The sequence below is a fragment of the Chenopodium quinoa genome, unplaced genomic scaffold, assembly GCF_001683475.1.
Source record: "Chenopodium quinoa cultivar QQ74 unplaced genomic scaffold, ASM168347v1, whole genome shotgun sequence".
In the NCBI taxonomy this organism is placed as follows: Eukaryota; Viridiplantae; Streptophyta; class Magnoliopsida; order Caryophyllales; family Amaranthaceae; genus Chenopodium; species Chenopodium quinoa.
The window spans coordinates 1,608,884-1,635,974 of NW_018744537.1; the positions used below are offsets into that span (position 1 = coordinate 1,608,884).

Below are 27,091 nucleotides of genomic sequence, written 5' to 3' on the forward strand. Positions count from 1 at the left end.
TAACAAGTTAAATGACACGTGTTGGCACCTGGTTGGTGAAAAAAATAAAATTATAAAAAGTTAATTTTTTTTTAAGAAAAATAAAAAAGTTATGGGTTAATTAAAAAAAACTGTCTTAAATAAAATACCCTACCAACCCCGACCACCCCTTCCGCCGCCTATTCCACCAGCCTGACCACTTGCACCCCAACTCTGGCCGCGCACAAATCTCCTCTCCACGCGTCACGTCGTGTCGCCCCCCTCTCTCTAAACCACCAATCCTCCTCCTCCACGAAACCCTGGCCTTTAAAATCGCGTTGCCCACCATTGAGACTGTTCTTCTCCACTCCCTCACTTTCCTCCCAAGCGCCGCCCAACGTCGGCTTCGCCCATGGCATGGCAACTTGATCTATGCCTGGTGGGCTCATCCGACCGCGCCATTGAGTTTGTTGTAGCCGCCGATCTTGGACGCCACCTTGTCCACGTCGATGTTTCTCGATCCGAGGAGATCGCTAATATTGTTATGACTTGTTCTTGGGCTTTTGCGACGCACACATCTGGTTACGGTAGTTGTGGTAGGGTGGATGTTGGGCTGGCTGGTTGGTGTTGGTGGCTCAGGGGAGGTAGGGTGGTGGAGGTGGCTGGGTCGTTGGTAATGGCGAATGGTTAATTTGCTATTATTATTATTATTATTATTATTATTATTATTATTATTATTATTATTATTATCTAAAAAAGACAAAGTCATAGAACCTACAAAAAAAATTAGTGGGAAGCCGAGATACAATATGGGCCCCCACTCCTCTAGCTATAGCAAATGCTATTCTAGTGAAGATATGAGTAGCAGCACGTGCCCCAATGTCTTGAGTCTTCGAGAACTTCTGGATCCGCTTCAGCAATGCAACCGCCTCATTCTCTAATTCCCCAAGTGTAGAGAAAGAGAAAGGAAGGAAACCATATCCAATTGCCCAACAACTAGATTCGTACTTGACTCGCTTTCGATGAGCTGCATTAGCCACAAGCCGTCCAAGAACAAAGCCAGATAACCCAAACTGTGTCAAAGGAGAAGACCCTGTCAAGTCAACACAGACATCGCGACTACGATCCCAAGAATAAAGTAACACATCTACAGGTCTAAGGGCCCCGTCGTTCCCTCCAGACAACCCAATGTCAACCTCCTTTCTAGCTGAAATCCCAGATCGATAACAAACATCAATAAGGGTATCCCGCACAACATTATGCCGATGTTTAATACCCACTTTACAGCACACGACACCGCGTGATCACCGAAAAAATCCCCAGTAAAAACCCTTTAACAAGCAGAGCACGGCGTCGAGACAGAGAACAATGGAATACCCAAGCGGTAGCACAACACACATCGGTTAGTCTTTGCGTTCATCGTCTGACCCAACCCCGAAATAGGAACCGCCCGAAGCCAATCAAAGGTGTGATCTCCCTACTGCGATTTCCACAATGTTGATTGACGAGGAGATAAAGAGAATGTGGATTCTGCAGAATCGGTAACCTTCGTGAAATATATATCTGCCAATTTCTTCATGAGTTTAGGGGCAGCGACCTCACTAGGATTATTATTATTATTATTATTATTATTATTATTATTATTATTATTATTATTATTATTATTATTTAGTTTTAAATTAGTTAATTAAGTATTTATTTTTTTGAGGAAAGTTAAGTAAGTGTTAATTTTATTTTTTTTTGGAAGGAAGTGTTAATTTTTTTTGAATATTAATTAGTAACAAATCATGTTTTTTTAAAAAAAAATTAAAATTAAATCTTTTTTTTTACTAATCACATAGTGACACGTGTAATTTTATTTTTTTTAAAAAAAAATTACTTACTCAACAGGTTACCGGTCACTTGGGACCATTTTAAGCAAATTCATATCAAAGTTCGGATTATTAAAAAAATAATCCAAAGTTGGAATTATTTTAGGTGGATGAGGCAATGTTAGGATTATTCTTGTCAATTTTTCCTAATATATTGAGTAGGATGGAAGTGGGGTTAAGTAAAGAATGAAACACGGAGTATGATGGATGATATGAGGGACCATGGAAGAGAAATTATAAATTATTGTTAAAAGTTTTTTAAAAGGAAAATGGGGCAAATAATAAAATACGGCCGCAAAAGAAAAGTATAGCAAGTAATAAAATACGGAGAGAGTACTCCGTATTCGTGTTGTTTCATGTTACAGAGTGAGGTTTATTTAGTTAACCTTATTTTTGTTTATTTGATCTGGCTTGATTGTCTAATTTGACCAAACTTTGTCCTTAGGTGTATGATAATCTATAAAGAAAAAATATATCAAGTGGGGTCTTAGATGCGTAAGAATGTGTTTTTTTATTATTCCCTCCGTGTTTAAATAAATACAATGTTTTGACCTTTTGCACTATTCATTTAATTCACTTTTAGCTAATATTTGTGATTTATACATAAAAATAAATATAGTATTTGTGGGTATTTGTTGGATCGTCTCAATGAATAGTTTACTAATATTCAATTGTTATAATTTTAACTTATTGATAATTAAAGATATTATTAGTCAAAGTGTTGCATTGACATACGTGCACAAGGAACTCGTTTCATTTATTTAAACATGGAGGGAGTAATATGTAATTTTCATAATTTTTTTCAATACGTTATTAAGGATATTTAGCGATAAAAAAACTGCTCATAAAATAATGATTTGATCTGAACTTCTAAACTTATTTTTTTTTAAATAAGTAAAAATAAGTTGAACTAACACAAGGCTTAAGTTGTGTTGTGCTTTAAATCCGAATTAGATCTGATCCCATCCTACTAGAGCTAATCAAATCCAGCACAGTTAATTGAAATGACACTTCTAATACAAACTTCATAAATCGTTATAAGAAAGTAAAATAAACATCCCTAAAACTTACTAAGCAAATTAGCATAACGTTAGGCATGAACTGATGTACCAAATCATGCATATTCATTATTCACAAGTGTCAATTCGAATAATTGGGTTGGATTCAGTTTTGCCTATCGAACCAGGTAAGTTTAAGTCATGCTTAATCATTGTCTCCATACAAAGTTGAAATTTGGATTGAATTAGTTTTAAATCAAATGTCCACATGCCAAATACTTCCTCCGTTTTTTAAATATTGCATCATTTGCCTATTAAGGAAGTTTCACAAATATCGCACCATATCCATTTTAGGAAAGAAAATATATGTGTTCACACTACAAATACCCTATATATCCTTACCTTTAAACCCTTAATTCTTTAGTTTATTTTTCAATTGCATGGACAATTTTACCTTTATTTCTCTTTCTTTTTCCCACTACAAAAAAAATTTTGCCCAACCTTTATGGTGCAGTATTAAAAAAAACGGAGAAAATAGGTCAATTGATCCAATCTACACCTAATCCACTAAATTTCATGTTGTGGCAAGTTAGAATCTCCCTCTTCAATGTCAAGACCAGCACTGCTACTACTCTACTACTAGTAGTAATCTAATCACCCAAACCCAGCAAACCAAAATGCTGCTACGCAAATGCAAATACCATTCCTCATCCATCACAACACCATCTACCCCACGCAACGCCTTTCTCGCCGACAAAGCCATAACCTACCTCCGGCGACACCCACAACAACTACCTTCCTTACTCCCAGAATTCAACCCAGAATCCGCTTGCTTCGTCCTCCTCAAAACCCAGTTCGACCAAGCCCTTACCCTCCAATTCCTCAATTGGGCGCGCACTTCCTCGAACCCCGGTTTCTTAGACCCCAAATCCAAATGCTACGCCCTCCACGTTCTCACCAAGTTCCGCCTCTTCAAAACCGCGCAATCTCTCGCCGAAGAACTCGCTCGCGAAGTTTCCCTTGATGATTCAACTGGTGGGTTAGTGTTTGATTTTCTGAAAAATTCTTATCAGTCTTTCAATTCTAATTCGTCTGATGTTTTTGATTTGATGGTTAAGTCTTATGCTTCGCTTAATATGGTAGATAAAGCTATTAATACTCTTAATTTTGCTAAGATTGAGGGTTTTATGCCTGGGGTTTTGTCGTATAATTCGATTCTTCATGCTATTCTTCGGAATTTGCCGCCGTCTTCGTCGTCGTTGTCGTTGGCTATGGAGTTGTTTGATGATATGAACAAATTGGGTGTGTCTCCTAATGTGTTTACTTATAATATTTTGATGAGGGGTTTTTCTGGGGCTGCTCATTTGCCTAAGGCTTTGAAGTTTTTCTCTGATATGCAAAAATCTGGGTGTTTGCCTAATATTGTGTCTTATAATACTCTAATTGATGCTCATTTTAAGCTTAAGAAGGCGGATGATGCAATCAGCTTGTTTCGTTCACTTCAGTCGAACCGTCTGCAGCCTAATTTGATTACTTATAATATTATGATTAATGGGTTGTGTTGTGAGGGGAAGATGAAGGAGGCTTCTGAGGTGTTTCATGATATGTACCGCCAGAGGCTTAAACCCGATGAGGTGACTTATAACACGCTTGTTAATGGGTATTGTAAAGATGGTAACTTTCACCAGGCACTCCTTTTGCATTCTGATATGCTTAAAAATGGTTTATCTCCCAATGTTGTTACCTATACTTCTCTCATTAATAGCATGTGCAAGGCGGGTAATATGAATCGGGCAATGGAATTCTTGGAACAGATGTGCTCTAGAGGGCTTAGACCCAATGGAAAAACATATACAACTTTGATTGATGGATTTTCCCAGCAAGGTCTGCTGAATGAAGCCTATAATTTATTGAATGAGATGACTGCCGGTGGATTTGAACCCTCTATTGTGACCTACAATGCTCTTCTCAATGGGCATTGCATTTTGGGTAGAATGGAGGAGGCCATTAGTGTGGTTCAGGATATGGTGGAGAGAGGTTTGGTACCCGATGTTGTGAGTTATAGTACACTTATATCTGGATTTTGCAAAAATCAAGACGTGGACCGAGCCTTTGAGATGAAAAATGAGATGGTTGGGAGGGGGATTTTGCCGGATGCTATTACCTATTCGTCACTTATCAAAGGACTTTGTGAGCAAAATCGGCTTGCTGAAGCCTCTGTTCTTTTCAATGATATGTTAAATGCAGGCTTGCCACCTGATGAATTTACCTATACTACATTGATAAATGCACACTGTATAGAAGGGGATATCCAGCAGGCTTTTAAACTTCATGATGAGATGATACAGAAAGGTCTCCTTCCTGATGTGGTCACATATAGTGTACTTATTAATGGTCTTAATAAACAAGCTCGGACAAAGGAAGCAAAGCAGCTTCTGCTTAAGATGTTTTATGATGATTCTATCCCTTCCGGCATCACCTATGACACACTGATAGAGAGCTGTGGTGACATTGAATTTAGGAGCATTGTGGCTCTTTTGAAGGGATTTTGCATGAAAGGTTTGATGAAAGAAGCAGATAGAGTATTTGAGTCTATGCTTCAGAAAGACCATAAGCCATCTGAAGCTGTATATAATGTACTCATGCATGGTCATTCTAAGTGTGGGAATCCACACAAAGCGTATGTCTTGTACAAGGAAATGATGGGTTCTGGATTCAGTCCTCACACTATAACAGTAATAGCTTTGATCAAAACACTTTTCAAAGGAGAAATGAACAAGGAGCTAGAGGAAGTCTTGAACAATGTATTGAGAAGCTGTAAGCTTAGTGATGCAGAGCTTGGAAAGGTTCTTGTTGAGGTTAACCATAAAGAAGGCAATATGGATGCAGTATTTAATGTGCTTACTGATATGGCCAAGGATGGCCTGCTCCCAACAAGTGGGAGAATTGCTAGTTATGAGCGATAAATTTGTGGGGTGCCAGTGTTTGAGCTTGCTTGAAAGCCTTCAATGTGCTTCATATAGGTTTCTATGTGGGGCATGCAGACATAGCCATTTTTATAACAAGCTAGCAAGGGCAAGGGGATGATTTTCGACATGTATGATGATTTCTTTGTTATGAACTACAGAAACCTGGTTTTTGTAGTTAGTGATTTGTCGTCTTTGCCTTAATGAGCTGTTGGTGGTGTGTACCAGACACAGTCTTTGGAGTATTCAAATCGCTATTTTTTGTTGTCTAGAGTGGCCTATCAAGGATCAACCAGGACAACAACAGTGCACTCCTACAACTTTAACTCTTTGGAACTGATCGCAGCTTCTGCCCTCCAAACTTGCTGAAATATAGGTTAGTTATTGTTTATCTATGGAGGTTACATTTCTCAATTATTGTTTTAACATCTTGAATATGTAGCCTTTGTGTAAATTACTTCATATTTAATGGTTTTTTCATGTTGCATCCCAACTATAGATGATTGCTAGTTTAGAGCAGTATTTTTGCTGTTTATGTGAATATTCCTCAGTTTATTTTGTGGAACTTGTGTTCAACAATGTAAAAAAGGAATTTCAATTGTGTAGGTCAGTGTGGTTGCAAGTGAAAATGTATACACTCCCTCTGTTTTCTAATCGATTTTTGGATTTTGCACCAATGTTCCTTGTTTAATAGGCAGAAACATCAATTTTATAATACAGAGGGAATATATCTCAAATAATATTTATAGACAAAAAACAAAATTTATTCTTGAACTACCTCAAATAGAAAACGTGTAAAAAGAAGCGTTGACTATGCCAGGAATCTGTTCCTAGCATTTAGATTTTTTTTTAAATAATGCATCCCCCCACCCCCCCCCCCCCAAAAAAAAAAAAAAAAAAGAAAAAGAAAAAGAAAAGGGTCTGATGCCTCATCTAGTCTTCTGACTCTTATCCGCTAATCACTCAATGTTTTTTTTATAGAAAACTGTATGCAGTTGTGAGAAAGATTTAACAGATGGTACAAGTCAAAAGTCACCACTCATTTTCAAATTGATTATACAGGTCTTGCTCAATTAAACATAATGATCTCTATCTTCTCTAAATCAGTTAGTTGTGCAAAGCCTTGGTCCATTTTGTTTGTCTTTATCTTCATTAGTACCTGTGTTGACAGGATTCTTCCAGCTCTATTTTTTTTTTTTGCTTCGAGTTCTTGGTTGCCAAAATCCCTCCAAGCTTCTTAAGGCTAACCAGTTTTCCTTTGTATTACCTTGTTATTGTTTTTCACAAAAGGGCTTGGCAATTGGCACAAATATTAAGGCTATATGAATGGAGTGAAGCTGAGCAAACTAATTTACAGACCATATGTTAGGTTTAGTTTTTTTATGAACCCTCTCTTGGTTGATTGGAATGGATGTACTGATGTAGGACTGATTATTCAAACGACTGAATTACCGTCATAGAAGAAGAAACCCTGTTTCCGGTTTGTTATGAACAATCTCTGACCATTTTAAATATGCAATGGCAGTCAAACGGACCTAAAGTCTCATCGAGTGTAGATAATGGGGCATGTGCATATTACAGCTTACATTTTTCCAACTTCTTATTCTCTCTCTCTCTCTCTCTCCCCCCCCCCCCCCCCCCCCCCCCCCCCCCTCCCTTCCCCTCCTCTTCCCCAACCCTCACACACAAACAAATAATTTAGGTTTTAAAGACACTATAGAAATTGGAAAGAAAAGATTGAGACTTGAAGTAAAAATCTTTTTGGTGAAAGATTGTCTTTGAACTTTTGGATCTGTGTATTCACTTAGGCTATATTTCCTGAAGAAAACTATAATGTGTGGATTCAAGTCAATCCATGAAGCGTTGACTGAAATCAATATATATGTTATCTAAACACTTAGCTGTGTATATGTAAAGGGAACTGTAATATATTTAAATCTAATCTGGTAATCTGCCCATTTGATCCATCAAAATGAGATATTAAATAATTTAATCTTGGTATGATATAGGAGAATGGACTGCCCGTAAGCTCTGATTTGGGAGCTTCTGAAGCTTTTTTGTACAGACTGCATTAGTTGGAGGCCTGTAACGTTGTTTCTTGACCATACGACTTTGTTAGAATCTATAAGATGCAGATAAGTGTTATTCTCCAGTCTCTGTTGTAAGGAGGAGTTTAAAAAGCTATTTTAACTGATGTTTCTTCCAATCACTTGTTTAAAACCACTGAGACTTATATTCTGATTTTAATCTGGCCTGCTATTTAATTTTCTTGTTTACCCTTACCAGTTTACCTTATATGTTGTTCCTATATGTTGTTTGTAGACTTCTTCTGCGACATGGTTGCAGATGTAAGGATTCGTTTCCTTGTGTCGTTGTGCATTGGTGTTCTTATAGTGCTTTTGGAGTGGTGAGCTGGGGCAATCTATATAAAAGAGATGATGCTAACTTGGATAATTAAGCTTGCACCTGAACATAATGCTTCGGCATGGTCCTCTGTATCTTGACGTGGGAGATTGAAAAGTAGAAAAAGCCAAATGAGAAGAAACAGCATGTATGCATGTGCCTGAGAAGAAATAGCTGCGCTAGAGGCGAGGGATGCTGCTTGGAAGACGATGGAAGTAAAATCGAATTTGCTTGGACAATATGATCAGTGATGTCATTCCTGATTCTACTACAGAGTGCGATGCAGACATGCAGTTACGCTTCAACTGCAAATTGTAACAGAACGCTAATGTCAACATCACAAGATCCTGTGTAAGTAATGATTACTTTTTTTTTTTTGGGTCCCTGGTTAAAAAAGTGTGCTAAAATAATCCATGATGACTTCATTGTTTTCAGGGCTAGAATCAGAAATTGTATTTGCTAATATTGCTATATCATAAGAATGGTTATGCACTATATCATGGTAGACAGTTATCGCCCCCACCCCCAGATCAAGAATTTGTATCATACATTGGATTTAAATTGTGATATGTGTAACTTCGAACCTAGTTGGGCCTGTCCAATTCACCTTATCGGGTCAGGGCCCTTTTGTTGCACAACTCTTATTGCATGCCAAGAAATTGTATCTATATTTCATCATGGTGTGCTGTTTTTTCTTCTCTTTTCTGTGTTTTTTTTTGCAGAAAAATGGTGTGATTGTTAAAAGGGTAACATATTTTCCGCCCATCATTGGATGTGGCGCATTAGTCGGGCATGATTATGAAATAACCCACTTGAAGATATGAATAGAATCAGAAATTAGCATCAAGTTTCTAGGAAAGGAAGCCTAATTATATTATTCATATATGATGACTGACTAATTAAAATTTAATTACAGATTAAATGAATGTTGGTAGCAATTTAAAGTTATAAACCTAACTTTTGATGACTTTTTTACGCTATAAAGTTGGCTTGAAAATCTTTGGGGAGTTGCTTTGTTTCTTTTTGATGCGTTTTCTTTTCACAAGTCAAAAGTTTAATTGGAACTAAATTCATTAACTACTTGCCAAAGTACTCTATCTGTCCCTAATTTACATGCCTATTTTCCATTTTACACGAAAATTAAGGAACTTAAAAGTCTTTATTGAGAAGTACAAATATGCATGTGAGGTTAGAGAGAGATATAGAGAAAAAAAAAGGTAGTTGGTAATTATTGAAAAGATGGAGAGAGAAAGTGTTGGAAAATGATGTCAAAAGTACAAAAAAATAATAAAAAAAATAATGACAACTCAAATATTGTCAAAAAGTACATTCTTAAAATAGATTTAGACATATAATTTTGAAAACCCCAAAAATGAGAGTAAGCATGTAAATAAGGGACGGAAAGAGTATGAAATTATAATTTTTTTTATTACTCTGAATTATGTATTGCACGTGCTGAGTATGTAATATTTCCTTCAACTTGTTACGTGTTTTGTTGGGGTTTCTTTATCATAAATTCATAATATAATGTTTAATGCTTCCTCTCAAAAAAAAAAATAAAAATAAATAAAATGGTTAACGTATGTAGATTAGTACTAATTCCGTTAGGAAATTGATGTCACATACTCACATACGAAGTATCTTGTAAAAAGTATTGTCTGTAATTGACTTTGTCTAAAGATACTTATAAAGTACGAGACATGAGTATTGGAAAATAGTGTTTGATTAATTTAACAAATGGATCATATAGAAAAATGATAGTACCACGTATATCTTTAACGATATGAACATGACAAGGGGTTACATGTAAGGATTTAAAATGAAAATATAAGCGTAAATCAACTATTAATAACATCAAATGATGTGTGTGTTTGTAATGCATATATTTCTATATCAATTTAGAAAATGTATCTAATGCTTGAGAATGCAAGTAGATCTATAAATAATTGGGGACTGAGATTGTGAGATTTGTAACAATTATTTTAGACAAAGGGATAGTAGGTTGCATACTTGCATTTCAATATCAATCTTCTAGAATTAGTGTGCTTACCTTGTCTAGAGATGTAAAACGCATATGCAACCGTACTAATTCCAGGGATATTTTTTCTTTTATTCTTTTTTATTTTTTATTTTTACGAGATCATATACGAAAACAACATTACAACAGAGCAAACTAGACAACAACTACTACAATTTTTTTAGAAACAAATAAAATAAAAAAAATCCAGGTTTTCGAAGAGATTCACTATACTACTATTAAAATTGAGTAATGTAAAACTGTAAAACCTTATATCCAATTCTTATGGCTACATACATCGTTAATTTCAATTATCCTTTTTTTTCTTGGAAAAATTAAATTATCCTACTCTGTAATTGAATTAGCTTTTGTGGAAGGTGACAATGATATACTGATAAAAATTAAATTAAATGCCAATAAGACAAAGTATTGTAGAAGATAAAAATAAAACAAAAGCACGAGGTTCCATTTGTGGAGCAGATAAATAGTCGATTTATTAAAAATAATTAATGTGTTTTGAAGTCGTCGATTTTTATATTCAAAGATGACGGCATAGACTAAAGAAACTACACAACGACTATGACTACGAGAGTAGTAAAGAGACAAGTGTTATTGCGTATTAATTCATGTTATTTAATGACGATCAAAGACCACGATGGGCACACTAGATTTTTTTTTTTTTTTTTTAAGTCATGACATTACTTTTCATTTGATAACACGATGAAAATGATTTCATAGTTTAATGCACTCCATAAATTCTTTCTTGAATCTTCAATTCATTCACCTCATGACTCATGAAGTCATGAGGGCCAATGGAAACATCCTATCCCTTTCTTCTTTTTGATTTGTACTCCATGATGTTACGAGTCAGGTTAGGCCATGCCTCTATAGAAAAAAGGTTCATTTCAAATCGGGTTGGCTTATATTTTGGTCTAAATTGCCTTTTACTGTACTTTTTTACAGAAATCGGTGTAAACCGGACTTGACAAAAAAATTGTTCTTAGAAACTATGTCCAAACTCGGACATTTTCAAGTCAGGTCAATCATGATTAGTCCATATTAGAGCAATTAGCTAAACAAGTTGAGTAAATTAAATTCCACATAATGACACTTCAGTATGTTTTCTATTTGCAAAAAGTGAGTCTATTAAACACTCGAGCTCTTTGGTACGTAATTCACATTTGTCCACATAATGCATTGAAGTTATAGAGCCACATTCACAGTAAAAAGACAACATTATTGAAGTTACCATCATAGACTTAACTGGTGATAAGACTGATAACTTATGACAAGCGTTCTTAAAAGCAATGAATGAACAAATTCATACTGTACAATCAAACTTTTGTTGCATTGACTTATTGTACTAATTGTGTAAACAGCTATTATTACACATTATGGTGGGTGAATTATACCATATACTTCCAACTTTTTACTCCCTTTGCGTAAATTTTTTCCACCCCAAAAACAAAGGGGTCAAAAGAGAAAGCAAACAAAATGATTACTAAATCTTTTGGGGGTCTAATCTTGGCTTTTTGTTTGAAAAAATCAGGCTTGTTTTTTGCTTTTTTTGACATAGATGCACTACGTTGCAAATTTGCTTGGATTGCGGCCTAGCGGGTAGCACCGTCCTGTCTCCAACGCCCAAGCTTCCTGTACAGTTTGCACGTCGTCCTAGTGCATCGATGTAACTTGTCCACCGGTACGAATCACTTTGATCTCCTAGGGTCCTAGACATCATACCCCATCGGCCACCTTGAGATTGAGACATGGCGCGGGGCTAGTGTGGACCAGGACCGCCCATGTACTTGACCAAATTAAAGCAAAAAACAATGTATAGCCACTTTGATCGCCACAATGCTAATAATTCTTAATCTTTCAAGATTCTACCCAATTTTTTTAGGAGGTGAATTATTTATAGCACTTATTAAGGGTATATAGAACATTTCGTCTCCTATTAATTGTGTAAATTGATTGGTTCATTATATCAAGTCTAAATTCAATGAAATCTGAAATTGAATGTTCAAAGCTATCAAGATCATACATTATTTTGGATAAGCCTTTATTTGTCCGTCTTTCATTTATTCTTGCTTAGAAATGTAATCCATGATAAATTAACATGTAAGTACCAAAAAAAAAAGATCAATGTCTATGAATAAATGTAATAAACAAACTTTTGAGTAACAAAGTTGGACTAGAAATTGATTATTTCAAGCCAAAACAACGAACAATTTTCGGATGCTATAGATACAATACAGTATAACCAAATACAAAATTAATCAAACAAAACCTCAAATGAAATAATTCATGATAGAGTAGTTGAAGAAGAGGAAGGAAAAGTGTAGGAAAATTGAGGAAGAATAGGACTAAAACCCAAGCAAGCCAAAAGACCGTGTTTGTAAGGAAGACTAGTCTTTTTCTTCATCTCTTCTGAGACAGCTTTATTGGTAGTGTAGTGCATTTCATGTGCTGATGCAGCCTGCCCTCTTCGCTTTGATACTGATCCTGATTCGGAAACAGAACCGGAACTAGAACCAGAACCCGAGCCTGTGACTGATGATCTGACACTCCATCTCTTGGAAAAGGATTGAGTATCCTTGTAATGCCCTTCTGATGCACTTCTGAAAAGAAACAAGTCTTTTAACCTCCATTTCTTAGAACAAGTATTAGTACCTCTTCCTAGAAACCTGTTTGAACTGCTGTTTTCGTTCGAATACTGATGTTCTTGTAACTGTTGTTCATGAAGCAGAGCAAATTCAGACACCCTTAAAGGAGACAGCGACCTGCTGATGCCTTTCCTGCTGCTGTTGCTTCCTCTTTTATTCATATTCGTATTTGCAGCCGTAATCGATTTAACTCTGCCTCTACCTCTACCTCTTTCTTGAATACTGTCGTCGTCATTGACGGCAGCAGCAGTAGTAGTAGCAGTAGCAGCAGCAGAAGAATCCCATTTCTTACTGCTGCGAATAGCGGCCTCAAACGGATCCTCATCAGACCCCTTTCTCCTATGTTTAGGTGACACATTAAGCGCGTCCTTAAACTTAGACATAGCAGATTTAGGAGATCTAGGAGAATGACTTTCTGAACTGATTCTACTGTCAGTGTTGATCTGTAGGCTAGGAGGAGGCTTCAGCTTCAACGGGCGAATTTTACCGCCATCAAAAAGTTCATCAGCAGAAGACAAAGGAGGCCTAACCATCATATCCAACTGCCCACTGAAATCAAACTCGAACTCTTCCTTTGCATGTTCCATCACTTGTTCATGTTGTTGATTATCTTCATCTTTGCTGTAACTTACACCAGTACTTTTCGCAACTCCTGGCTTAAGCTCCCAATCAAAAGGCACAGCTGCGGATGAATGATCATGCTTCAGTAACGCGACATCCTCAGCCGAATAATCATCATATACATCAGCAAACATAGAATGATGATTATAAGACCGAGGGCTGGTGGGAGCGCTATAGAAGAAGAAATCGAGCTGAGGCCGAGGCCGGCGAGGGCTGCTAGCAGCACTCATGTATGGAGTTGAGCAGTTGCTGTTCATATGATCAACTGCAGCAGGTAACTTGTTTTCTGCTGTCAAAACTCTCATCTCCATTTTTCCTTAACCCACACTTTCTTTTGGTTGGTTTTTTTTGCTACTAAAATAGAAGTATCTTTTTAAAGTTGAAATATAACACTAAAATTTTATTGTATATTTTTTTTTTGGGTTGGATAAATATAGTTGGTGAACTAAAGATAGTATGTTTTTGGGGGCCGATTGATAAAATTGACTAAGGAAAACAGAGGAAGCTAGCTAGAAATGAAGTTTGGTTATATTTTTTTTGGCTTTATTTTAGTTTAGGCCGCCTTTTTTTATAAAAGTTATTAGTTTATTTGATTTTAGACATGCACCATTGTAGTCCCTTTCATACATAATTCAATATGATCCACAATTTATATATTTTAAGTTAAATAATTTATTCTTTTTTAACTAATTGTATTATAAAATTGATTTATATGAAGCTGTCATGATTGTGCATAGAAGGATTTGCATGAATTTATTTTTTCTTAGTTTTGTCTTTATATTCGTTTTAAAGTTGTTGGCTAGTATGTGGACCGTTTTTTCTTATTCACTCATAGTAGTTCATAAATGTAAAGCTGTAAACCCTTAAGGCCTTGAAGAAGTGAAAGTAAAATTCTTCAAGTAATTGTAGAATACTACTGCTTCTTCAGGGCTCCATTGCACTTTAGTAGGCCTTAGTTAGCAATCGTAATACAGTATTAGCTATACAACATCTACAATAATTATCAAGATTATACGGCATCTACAATTATTATCAATAATGTCATTGACATTAGTCATGACTCATGAGTGATCACAGGACTAGAATTTATTTATTTAGTAAAATATAGTCTTGCAATAGATTATCAAATGTGATGTACTAAAATTAAATATGAAGCACTAAATTACACAATACTCCGAAATTATTAGTAGATTTAAAAGCACAACATTTGCAAACTTGTTTATGTAATTCATAAAAACATAAATGTAAATGTGTTTATTTTCCAAAGTGTACTCCAATTCTCTTCAAGTCGATCATACATCCAAAGTAAATAAAGTCACACTTTCTATTATACAATAACAAGACTTGATTTACACATAAACTTGAGAATCACCCGTGATCCCATCGAATTCGATTTCCTTAGATGTATTGTCCTTACTATTATACCACACTAAACACTTCGTTGTTGAATTCGTCTTATTTGAATACGAATTCTTCATCATTAGAATTTTCGATTTGATTCTATACTGCATTTCAAGGGAATATGTTCTGATAACGAAATAACATTATATAAATGCGAAATACCAAATAACTTCACTCAACTCCCTCTCTTTGTATACTCTTTCATAACCCACACATTAACTGATTCTCGAGTTGTCACCATTAGACTCAAACAACCATCCACAACCCCTAAAATTGGATTAACAATAACCACACAACTTTTGTATTCGGGTGCTGGTATATCGTCCTCTTCCCATTGCTCACTACATAGATAAAAGCAACGAATACGAATTCCACATTGCTCATCGTTCAAACTCGAAAACAACCAATGGAGTAAATGGTTATTGATGAGGATACCATGATTCGTACCACCATGTATCTCCATGAATCAGCCTTTAAACTATAAAGCGTAACATGTTCATCCTGTAATAAAACAATCTTATATTCCTTGTTCTCGTGATCATATCCGAATTATATGGGTAAGAGATATCCCGGTAACTTTGTGTACATGGATTAAACAACCTAAATACGGGGTCAATGTCGTCAATTTGATCAATATATGTTAAACAAAGTAAACCATTACACGATCCAACTACTAATCGGAAAGAAGAAAAAGGCAAGGTTAGTTTGATGGGGGAAGATCCCGAGGAGTCCAAGTCGAACAAGTAAAGATTTTTTTTCCATATCTTTGATAATGAGTAAATCATGAGATTGATGAATTCGGAACTCGAAATTAAGGCTCTAAAGGATTTGATACACACTTGAAACGAACAAGAGATTTTGTAGGTAATTTGGGGAGTATTTCTGTGAAAATTATGTCTATGGGAATTTTGGTAGCCATGATAGGAATTTTTGGATTTGTTTTATTCAATTTTTGTTTGATTGTAGAAAACTCTTCAATATTTATAAAGATTAAACTCTAAGATAGAGTGATCCTAACTGTATGGGAAAATTTGTTATGATACGATAAATTTACAAAAATAAAATAAACTTTCCTATATTACATTATTCTCTCAAACGGTTATACACATACACCTATAATTTTAGCAAGAAAAGATTTTAATCTAAGAAGACTAAGAATAGATCAAAATTCCAAAAATAAGAGTAGGTCTTTTAGGATGGAAAAAATTGTATGGAAGGGTACTAAACTAAGGCCGCTTTCCAAAAAAAAAAAAAAAATAAATAAAAAAGAAACTAAGCCACCACGTAACATTCGTATTTTTGTAGGAACATACTTATTTAACCCTTCCATAAATGACCTTTTTAACCCTCAAAATCACTTTTATTTCTCTATTTTCATTTCTAGACCAGGTTATTGGGCAGGTCAAGTAAAGGTTGGTGCGGGCTAATTACGGGTCAGGTCAAAAGGGTCATATTCTATAAGGCCAATAGCGGGTCGAGCCTATACAGGTCACGAGCCAATAGCAGGTTGATAATGGCCAGGCCAACAAACTATCAATTAATATAAATATTAGACAAAATCATTATCAAGTACTCCATATATGAATACGAAAATATTAAACAAAGTCATTATTAAGTATAACACAAATTCTTATATGTGCTAGACCATACCGTGTAACCATCCAACATTATAGGGGTTACTTCATCAGTGTTAAAGGGGTTATTCAGTCAGTGCTAAAAAAAAGGTTACCTGGTCAGTATTACGGGGATTATTCGATCAATGTTATAGGGTTACTTTATTGTTTTACAAATGGCCACAAGCCACAACCACACACAAGACGACGGACTGCATAATTATCAAGACTAAACGAACCGCTCTACAATGCTTATCAATATCTACATAAAAGAAGTTTTAATTCCTTATTTATTTATATATTAAAACTAGTTTGGGGTCCAGGCAATGCCCCGGATTATGTTTAAATACAAAATGAAAAAAATTAGCTTGAGTTTAAATAATATCTTGGAACCATTATTTTAAGTTTAAATAATAAAATAAAAATGATAAATTAGGGAATTGCGTATAATGCCTAAAAACTTTTAAAATCCTTAATGAAAAGTTACAATTCTTAAATGTTAATTAGGTAATTAAGTGACATTAATTGTGGAATAAAAACAACAAATACAATAGAGTAAAAATGAATTTTATCCCTGATAAATCAAAGTGAAATAATAGTTTACTTGATATGGTGATGAAAAGTTGGAAATTCCAAGGGATGGAATGGTTTAAATCTAATGCAAATATTAATATGTGTTGTCATGTCATCATCTATGTGGCGCTATATCATAAATTTCATGATGACATTAGAATGACACATGTCGTTACCATGTTAATCCCTTTGAATTTTAATAATAATATAGATTTAGTCTTGCGATTATCAAACGTAATGATATACCAGAATCAAAGATGAAGCACTAAATTACACAATAATTATTAGCGGACTAAAAAAAAAACCAACATTTATAAACTTATTTATCCTTTCACCACAAAAAAAAATGTAACTTATTTATCTAATTCATAAGAACATAAATGTAAATGAATTTATTTTCCTTAATCTCTTTCTTCCAAATCTCCGATCCTTTTCAAGTCGATGATACCACCCAAAGTAAACAAAGTCACACTTTCTATTATACAATAACAAGACTTGGTTTACACATAAAAGCTTGAGAAACACTAGTAATCCCATCGAATTCGATTTCCTTAGATGTATTGTCATTGCTATTATACCAAACTAAACACCTCGTTGTTGAATTCGTCTTACTTGAATACGAATTTTTCATCATCAAAATTCCCGAATTTGATTCTCTATTGTGTGCCAAGGGAATATGTTGTGATAACGGGATAACATAATTTGAATGCGAAACACCAAATAACTTCACCCAACTCCCTTTATTTCTATACTCCTTCATAACGCACATATCAACCGATTCTGTAGTTGTCACCATTAGACTCAAACAACCATCAATAACCCCTAAAATTGGATTAGTACTAATCGAATACCATTTGTATTCAGGTAATGGTATGTCGTCCTCCTCCCATAGCTCGCTACATAGATTAAAACAACGAATTCGAATATTATCTTTCAAACTCGAAAACAACCAATGGAGTAAATGATTATTGACGAGAACACCATGGTGATTCGAACCACAAAGACTCCCTATATTTTCAAGACTCGATTTTTGGACAACGTCTCTCCATGAATCAGCCTTTAAACTATAAAGCGTAACATGTTGAGGATGTAGTAAAACAATCTTATAATCCTTGTTCTTATGATCATATCCGAATCCGGATTTACCGGAGAACGACTCACCTGAATATAAGATATCCCGGTAAGTTTGTAAATATGCATTGAACAACCTAAATACGGGGTCAATTTCTTGTAAACAAAGTAAGCCATAACACGATCCAACAACTAGTCGGAAAGAAGTCCAAGGCAAGGTCAGTTTGGTGGCGGGAGATTTCGAGGTGTCCAAGTCGAACAAGTAAAGATCATTGTCGATATCTTTGATGATGAGTAAATCATGAGATTTACGGAGTTGAAGGTCTATGAATTTGTAATTAGAAATAAAGGTTTTAAATGATTTCGAAACACACTTGAAACGAATAAGAGATTTTGTTGGCAATTTGGGGAGTATTTCTGTCAACATTATGTCCATGGGAATTTTGGTAGCCATGATAGGAATTTTCAAGGTTTTTTTTTTTTTTTTTCAATTTTTGTTAGATTGTATTAAGCTCTTCAATATTTATAAGGATAAAACTCTAAGATAGAGTAGTCCTAACTCCTAACTTTATGGGGAAATTTGTTATGATACGATAATATTTACAAAAAATAAATAAACTTTCCTATATTACATATCTCTCTATCATACCTAGAATTGAAGCAAGAGGAGGTTTAGGCACTATTTTAAATGATATTTTAGCCTCTTGTTCTTCTCTTTTTTCTGTTAATTGGAGCCACGTCAAATGAAGTGGGAATATTGTTGCACACAATTTAGCTCATTTAACGCCTTTTGAAACTGAACATATTTGAGGGATACATTGCCCTTGTGAGGTTTATTCGTATGTTTTGATGGACAATCAATATAAGTTAAGGCTCCTTTCGCTTTGTCTCACACCAAAAAATAAAAAATAATAAAAAAAAAAACCCTAAAAATTGATACAAACATTACAAATCTTATATGGGTATTACCTCGTTAGTGTTAAAGGGACTCAGTCAATGTCATAGCCGTCGAGGTTACTTTATTCTTTTACAAGCGGTCGCACACAGTGTGGCCAGCCACACACAAATTCTAAAATATTACTACCTTCGTTAATTTTTATGTGTAACTTTGAAATTTTTTATATCTCACAAATAATGCCGGAAAGTTTCACAAAATAATTAACGGAGGTTTTCTTTTTTGAGATATAATTAAATCCTCTAATAATAAAAAAGATATTTATTTATTTATTTATGTGGCTCTAGTATTTATTTAATTTCCTCAAAAAAAAAGTATTTTTTTTTAATTATTTTAAAACCTTCAATTTGGATTTTACAACATTCATTTTTTTTATTCTATGACAAATTAAATTTTTCTTCCATTGTCAAAAAAAACAAGTTTTCAATTAGTTGCATCACATCCCTTTTTAACTAATAAATTCTCTTTATATCTCTTTTATCACATGGACCCCATTTATTTTTTCTCTTTTTTCTCTCCAAAAATTGCCTAAAAGTGTGAAAACAAAAGTGATGCAACTTGAAAAAATGAAGGAAGTAATTTTTTTCATTTTAAAATTCTCCTATCTCATTGGTTCGTTCTTATACAATATCTTTAACTTGTTTGACATTATCATACTGCTATCTTAAATGGATGCAATTTTAAAAGAATTTTCGATACCAATCTATTGATAACCAACACTTAGATGAGCACAATGTTTAAGATTAAAAAATTGAGTGTGTTGATTTTATTTTTGTTTTTTTGACAAAGTGTTCATCCAATATTATTGTAAAGTGATTGAGATGATTTTTATTTAGGATCCTACGGACGAACGTCCCTGGGGCATTGGATAACCCTTTAAAATATTGTCTAATATAGTATTAATTAGATGAAAACTTGTGCGATGCCGGTTTTTTAATCTAAGATTTTTAATTATTTGATTTATTATATTTAATAATTTCAGACAAAGTTACAAAATTTTAATATTTTTTTTTACTATAACTTATAATGAATTTATTAAATATAAATAAATTGTAAATATGATATTTTTTCCGTTATATAAAATCTTTATGTGAAATGATAAATTTTTAATAATTTAAATCCTAAATCATTATTCATTGTTTACCCTATCTTTTATTTCGATAGAATCACCAACCTCGTCCACAACCAACCTACTACATCGTTGGATAAATTGAACCGTGAAGCGTTAGCCAAACTGAAATTGATATAAATTAAATCTTTACATTTATATAAAATAAATCAATATATTTACCAATAAATGAAAAATTGTTGCGATATAAAATCAAATCTGTACATTGGAATTTTTTCATCATCTCCAAAATAACCAAAGCCATCCATATATTAAGTATACAACATCTAATCGTATGTCAATACATAAACAAATAATCGTTAAATATCCTAAATAAATACAATGTAACAGATAATTACAAATATAAATTTAAACATAAGATTTTAAAAATTACCCGGACATTGATGACCTAAAACTAACACAAAATTTGCTTGATGGGGTTTTGTATTAATACGAAATTTTATTTGTGTCGTATGATGTGTTAGATCTGCATGTAACAAAACATTTAGTAAATAAACATAAACATATAATCGTTGAGTATCCCAAATTAATACAATGTAAGTAATAATTAGAAATACTAATTTAAACATATGATTTTAAAAATAAGCTAAAAAAAACCCGGCCATTGATGACCAAAAATTAACACAAAATTACTAACACAAAATTCGCTTGATAGGGTTTTTTATTGATACGAAATTTTGTTTGTGTCGTATGATGTGTCAATTTATAATGGTAGGTATCACAAATTTTAATTTAATTATAATTAACGAACAATTTGTATTTCTTATCATAAATACTATCAAAATTTATCTTAAAATGATATGTGTCAAACTTTATTATAAGCGTTTATCATTTAAATATTTTTTAGTATTTTTTTTTTGGATTTCTTATACTCGTAGTATTGAATTAATAAATTTATCTTTTCCTATATTTTACTTTATTTTTTTCCATTAAAATAATTTAATTCGTGGATTATAATCTACGTGGCATTAAAATTTTAGATATATAAAATCTAATTCGTTACTTTTATCTAGGTGGCGACATAATTTTTTAATTCAAAAATAAAATACAAATCTTTCTTTATATTGGTCAAAATAAGTATATTTCTTATGTGGCGCTCCGAATGCTAAAATTAGATTAGGGAATGCATGTCAAAATCACGCATCGATTGATATAATTAATGTTTATTTCAATTTAATATTTCAACTTTTAATTATCTTATCCAATGCTCGGGGTGTTTGGTAGCTTTTGTCTTTTATTTATAAAATAAAAAGTATGCATGTAGGAGAAGAGAAAAAATTTAATTTACAATTTCAGTGTTTTTGCTATTTTGCATTTATTATTAATGCTAAGTTTAGGTTAGACTTGCTAATTTAATTTTTATCAAATATTTCAAAGGGCTCAATATTTTAAAGGACACCACCAGTCCACCACCTCTCCTTCGATGATCACAAAACTTTAAATTTCACAATATTATACAGAGTACAAAACACCAAATATTATACATTGATCATCTTAAAAAGTCGAAAAGTTGCATATTTTCTCTTTTGTGCAATAAAAGTTGCAAATCATTCAAATCATGGGGAAGTATTTATTTCACCACTCCTTAAATGTCTATGATACAAACACTCTCCTTTCTCACCAGTTACCACCAAACTTAGTCATTTATCCGACCAACAACACAAACAAAAAGCTGAGAATTGCAAGAAGAAACAGAATGCCAAAACTTGTGTTCCATTAAAGTGGATCTACCAAGAGAAAAAAATAAATGAATCATTAAATTAGAGTCAAACAGCTGCAAATTTCTGATGAACAAATATTCTGCTACCAAAATTGTCGCCCCCATGCCGACATTGCAGAGAACTATGAAGGGGAAGACATGAGATTAAAAACTGAAGCTATATACATCTGTAAATGCAGAAGTCTAAAATCTATAATCAGCATGTAGGAACCCTTCAAACTCGGTCCCGTTAAGAGTCCTTTGAACATCATCCCAGTTTGCGACCTGTTCTGACAAGGATCCCTTGTGTATCTTCACTTGTCTACTAGTTAGATTAGTTCTCGGGACCCCTAAAAAGTCCTGAACGTCTAATAATTTCTGTAAGGGAAAAAATGATAACAAGGAAATATTACTTATGTTTGATTTCAAAGATGAACATTGAACCAAAAACCTTTCTGGGGTAAAAGTCCTAGAAGACTTACAGTGCGGTTAATCACTACATCCTCGTAGTAGAGCAATGTGTGTCTGGTGCTATTAAAGTACTCTAACGCTTTGGCTGCCATCTGTTGGACATTCTTAAGCTCTGGTATCAAAGTTGTGGCATTTACATAAGGTTTGTAGCTTGCAAGTATCTCAGCCTGCAACAGATTACCATGCAATCCAATAAACATCTATCTACAAAAGTCACCGAAGCAGTCTGTGCAAGTGCGAACAGAGGAAATGGAAAAACATACCTCATGGGGAGAGTGGACATGGGATTTGTGTGTCCCATTTAACAGCTTAAAATCACGGTCATATGAATTTGCAAGAATTGATACCATTCGCCGCAAGAGGTTTCTTCTGAAGAGAAAAATTACAGAAACACCTTTTTTGGTGAAATAATCAAGTATTTCTTCATGATGCTGCATTAATCCCTGCATACATATCATCTCCATAAGTTTATATGTAAAGCAGACAGAAAGTTAATACAAAAGATTTAAGCAAAGGAAAAGCAACATGAGCAGCTGCCTATTTCCTGCCAATAAAAGTTCTAAAGCGTCCATAGAAACAATCCAGCAAACGCGAGATAAAGCTATAGAAAAGAAGTCCTTTCCTAGTATGTTTTGATTTGTAGATATTCAAGCAATAAAGCATTTGCTGTATAAGGCATGCACAAGATTTGTCACTCACATCCCAGAAAAATCAACAGCCAATATAAAGTAGCTTCAGAGAGCGAGTGCAAATGCAGCACGTAAAGCTGCCAATCTGGAAATTACAGTCCGCAAAAGTCTACTTCTACACAGAAAAGCATCTTCTTATAAAACCTAATTTATCAGCACTAATATACATTAAAAGAACTAGTACTTTGCACAAAACAATGTTTGCCATTCTAGACCTAATGGCAAACATACACTGAGAGATATCCCAATTCTGTCGTCTTCCACAAGACCACAAGTTTTCCCCACATGAGGCAAGAATTGCATCTGATAATGGACGAAGTCCAAATCACAAACAATTTTCCACTTGTGGTGACATGTAATACTCCATTTGCTCATTGCTACCTTACCAATATCAGATTTCTTATAAACAAGTTCTTTAGTGGCTGAAATCTTGACATAAACAGTGAACAGAATGGAGGATTTCTAGCAATCCTCTTTTCATTCATCTTCTAATTGGTTTGTAAATAGGTACACGAGCAACAACAACCTTTAACTGCCAAAATTATATGTATAAAGTGACCAAAATTTACTTTTTACAGCTCACGGTTCAACTAACAAAAACAAAAGGTAAGCTTGGGTACAGGAATCACTGCAGGGTTTGGCATTTCATATTGTTCACAAATAAATTCCTACCATACCTATTGTGATAAAATAAACCAGTGAGGATTCCTTATCTTTACAAACAATGATGTAATTCTCAAGCACTCATTAGTCATTATTCAACCACAACAACATACAACAGGCACTATGATAAAGTAACATGGAATAAATGGTCACAGCCTAAAAGGACAGGGGACAGCCCTCCACCCCCCTCACCCCCACCCTCCCAATGTCTACAATCCACTTAACAGGCAACCAAGGGCAGCAAAACAATCATGGAAAAATGGCAAACCCGCTAACATCCTGATCACTAACAGAGGCAAAAGCTCAGCAATAAAATTTGCAAACTTTTTGCTTCATGACACATTCTAGCAGCTCCCAAAGAAATAGACATAGAGTATTAGTTGTATCAAGAATGGGGTTTGATATTAAACCCATGAACTTGCCCATACCATATGTCAGTTGTTTGGTTGTAATGATACAGCCTATTCTAGTCATTGCCAGTGGTGGGAACGTTAGTAGATAAAGACACAGCCTACACACGTCAATGACAGTGGTGCTAACAGAAATGACCATGATTTCAAGCACATTGGGAAAGGGGGAGAATGTTCCACTAAACAGATTTCCTTAGTAAAAAATCATACTGAAAGAACAAAGAACAAAGCCGGAAACGACCATATTTGATACTGAAAGTATCCACATCGAATCATCAACATCTAATGATCTAAGCTTCAAAGTGAATATTTAGTCCCTGGCAAGTTAAACTGACCAATCCAGAATATCAGCCACAATATACAGTTCTAAGTGCAAGATAATTGGAAAGTTGTGCTGAAACTTATATATTTGAGTTATATGCTCACTTAAATTGACTTTGTTTTTTCTCTAAACACATTCTTTCTCAAAATGATAGATACTTGAATATAGCAATGCAGATAGGTCATAGGTGCAGTAGATTCACTTAGGATGTTCAATTGTCAAATGATAAAGAATAACATCCACTAAACTTGAAAACAGCAAATATTAAATAAAATACACTCACTTGATTTAGCATCCATTTCAAGCCAACTGCAGCAGTACATTCATTCTTAGAAGCACTGCTGAACCAATCCAAGTTGTAAAGCTTGTCAAGAGTCTCCACAATAGTCGAAACATTAGCTCTCCGAACTTTTACAGAGAATATCTCCCCATTTGAACTCACATTCATGTGACTATTCAACAAGGTCTCAAACCAACCACTACCTGATCTTTGAGTTGACAATATAGCAAAGTACCGGACCGGATGGCATGCACATTCCGCCCTGATAACAGACTAGGATATAAATCGGACTGAAAATCCACAACGAATCATTTCTTGCGACAAAAAAAAAAAAAAAAAAAAAAAAAAAAAAAAAAAAAAAACAGAATAAAGGTATATACCTGCTATAAGTAACAGGTTTAGGGTAATGCACATAAGGAACCTCCCAATCTTCAAGATCGGGCCTAGGACACGGCCGATCACTCACTTGAACGTTTAAAAACCTGGTAGTAGTAATCGTACTGACACTAAACTGCTTGAGACAGACGAAACAAATGTAGATTCCGCATACCATAGCAAACACTAATACAATCAACCTCAATAGCAGTGGAGACTTTTTGGGCACCAAAATCTCCTGGAAATTTTAAAAGATACCCAAATGTTACTCATAAAAACCCAATTAATTAATTTACTTGATTTACCTTCCTACGTTCTATAATTACATACTCTGTCTGTCCGGAATTAATTGTCACGTTGATGGACTAATTTGAACTACTAATATAAAAACTAAATCCAAATATACGCCAGATTTAATTCGTATAATTACAAAAAAAAGGAAAGTTCAATTCTTTAAAATAAAAACTAAATAAAAGATTTCATGAATCTAATAAAAATGTATAGTAAAAACAAAACAAAGATCTGGGTTCTTCAGGTGTGCTGTTTGCATGCCTTTATAAATTTTTTTTTTTTATATTTATTTATGTATCTATGCATGGTTTATTATAAATACATACTAAAATTACAAGATTCAGCAATAAATATTACTATTTATTAACAACAACAAAAAAAAAAACAAGAAAATAATAATAAAAATCCAGCAAACCTTGAAAGAAAGAAGAGAATCGTCAGCCATTGTTGAAGAAGAAGATGATGAATCAAGAGGAGAGAGAAAAGCGGTGAAAATGCACCGCGCATCTCCAGAAAAACTCAGATTTCTGTCACTTTTATTATGATTTATAATTAAAAATTTCTGGGTTTATGGGAAAAGTCATTAATTAAGCTCAAGTTCTTTAAGAGAGATCTTAGAAATTGTGTAGGAGAGAGAGAAAGAGAGAGTGAGAAGAGGAAATCTTAAGCAACAAATTGGTCGGACCAATTCATAATCATAACACTTCTCACGATTTTAAAGCTTTTTTGGTTCAATTTCTCTCTCCTAAAACCCCTCCCCCCTCTCTCTCTCTCTCTCTGATTATGCCTGCTGCGATTATCGAGGTCATTCCTCACACCCTGGGTCTACTCACTCCCATTTAATACGACACCGTTTTGCTTTTTTTTTTAAAGATAAAATCATTATGAATTTACTATTTTCGATAGATTCTCAATATACAAGTATCACAAATTTAATTGTGGCTAGCCACACCGTGTGACCAATCATCAAGAATTACTTCATCAGTGTTATAAGGGTTACTTAGTCAATGTTACAGGGGATACTTCGTCATTGTTATACGAATTACCCAGCCAGTATTATAAAGGTTACTCGGTCAGTATTACAGGGGTTACTTTGTACTTTTACAAGTGGTCACAGTGTGTAGTAAGCCATATACAAGACGGGTTGTACAAGTATAATGCTTTGTATAAAATTATAACTTTAATTCAAACTTATTTTAGAAAAAATAAATTATCAGAATAAATCAAAATGATAAGCTCAGATCCGATCAGAAAAAATAAGTTCTAATACACTTTATCTTTTGTGTACGGTTTTTTGCCGCTAAATATCTTTAATTTCGCAATTAAAAAAATTATGAAAATTACATATTAATAAAATACACATAATTACACATAATAAGACCCCACTTGATATATTTGTTCCTTATAGACTATCGTACACATGAGATTGTCAAATCATACAATCAGATCAAATAAGCAAAAATAAGATGAACTAAACAAGCCTTCAATATATCTTATAATTCTATTATCCTTCAAACCATGAAATTTGTTTTTAAACCCAATCAATTTATTTGTTTATCCTAATCCTCTTTTCACAATAACTAAAATTATTCATAATCGTGTCAATTATTGTAAGAGGGAGTAGTTTAAACTATATAACCGATTAAAAATAG

General features: G+C 34.0%; 4 protein-coding genes across 6 annotated transcripts; 1 reads left to right on the forward strand and 3 right to left on the reverse strand.

The window, feature by feature from the left end:
• Positions 1-3,125: 3,125 nt before the first annotated feature.
• LOC110698578 (pentatricopeptide repeat-containing protein At5g39710-like) lies at positions 3,126-9,049 on the forward strand. 3 transcript variants are annotated; one of them, XM_021876034.1, is made up of 3 exons: positions 3,126-6,169; positions 7,803-8,547; positions 8,632-9,049. In XM_021876034.1, the coding sequence occupies exon 1, from the start codon at positions 3,505-3,507 to the stop codon at positions 5,791-5,793; it is 2,289 nt and encodes a 762-aa protein (XP_021731726.1). In that variant the 5' UTR covers positions 3,126-3,504; the 3' UTR covers positions 5,794-6,169; positions 7,803-8,547; positions 8,632-9,049. The 3 variants fall into 3 exon arrangements, with proteins under 3 accessions (XP_021731726.1, XP_021731724.1, XP_021731725.1); XM_021876032.1 differs by having other exon boundaries at positions 7,803-9,045; XM_021876033.1 differs by having other exon boundaries at positions 8,116-9,031.
• Positions 9,050-12,515: 3,466 nt separating this feature from the next.
• LOC110698932 lies at positions 12,516-13,808 on the reverse strand. Its single transcript, XM_021876436.1, has one exon. It carries the CDS (start codon positions 13,806-13,808, stop codon positions 12,516-12,518), a length of 1,293 nt encoding a protein of 430 aa, XP_021732128.1.
• Positions 13,809-17,562: 3,754 nt separating this feature from the next.
• On the reverse strand, positions 17,563-18,609 carry LOC110698933 (F-box protein CPR30-like). The gene has a single exon (XM_021876437.1). It carries the CDS (start codon positions 18,607-18,609, stop codon positions 17,563-17,565), a length of 1,047 nt encoding a protein of 348 aa, XP_021732129.1.
• Positions 18,610-21,933: 3,324 nt separating this feature from the next.
• LOC110698579 (nodulation protein H-like) lies at positions 21,934-26,282 on the reverse strand. The gene is made up of 6 exons (XM_021876035.1): positions 25,855-26,282; positions 25,154-25,386; positions 24,777-25,035; positions 22,673-22,852; positions 22,421-22,576; positions 21,934-22,316 (listed from the first exon to the last, which is right to left on the reverse strand). The coding sequence occupies exons 1-6, from the start codon at positions 25,882-25,884 to the stop codon at positions 22,143-22,145; spliced, it is 1,032 nt and encodes a 343-aa protein (XP_021731727.1). The 5' UTR covers positions 25,885-26,282; the 3' UTR covers positions 21,934-22,142.
• Between the last annotated feature and the right edge of the window lie 809 nt (positions 26,283-27,091).

Bases quoted from the DNA above. Each gene is read 5' to 3' on its own strand.
- LOC110698933 (XM_021876437.1), bottom strand. From the start codon at position 18,609: ATGGCTACCAAAATTCCCATGGACATAATGTTGACAGAAATACTCCCC.
- LOC110698579 (XM_021876035.1), bottom strand. From the start codon at position 25,884: ATGGCTGACGATTCTCTTCTTTCTTTCAAG. The intron at 22,853-24,776 runs GTGAGTGTATTT...ATATGTATGCAG, and splicing joins TGAAATGGATGCTAAATCAA to GGATTAATGCAGCATCATGA. The intron at 22,317-22,420 runs GTAAGTCTTCTA...TTTCCCTTACAG, and splicing joins ATGTAGTGATTAACCGCACT to AAATTATTAGACGTTCAGGA.
- LOC110698578 (XM_021876034.1), top strand. From the start codon at position 3,505: ATGCTGCTACGCAAATGCAAATACCATTCCTCATCCATCACAACACCA.
- LOC110698932 (XM_021876436.1), bottom strand. From the start codon at position 13,808: ATGGAGATGAGAGTTTTGACAGCAGAAAACAAGTTACCTGCTGCAGTT.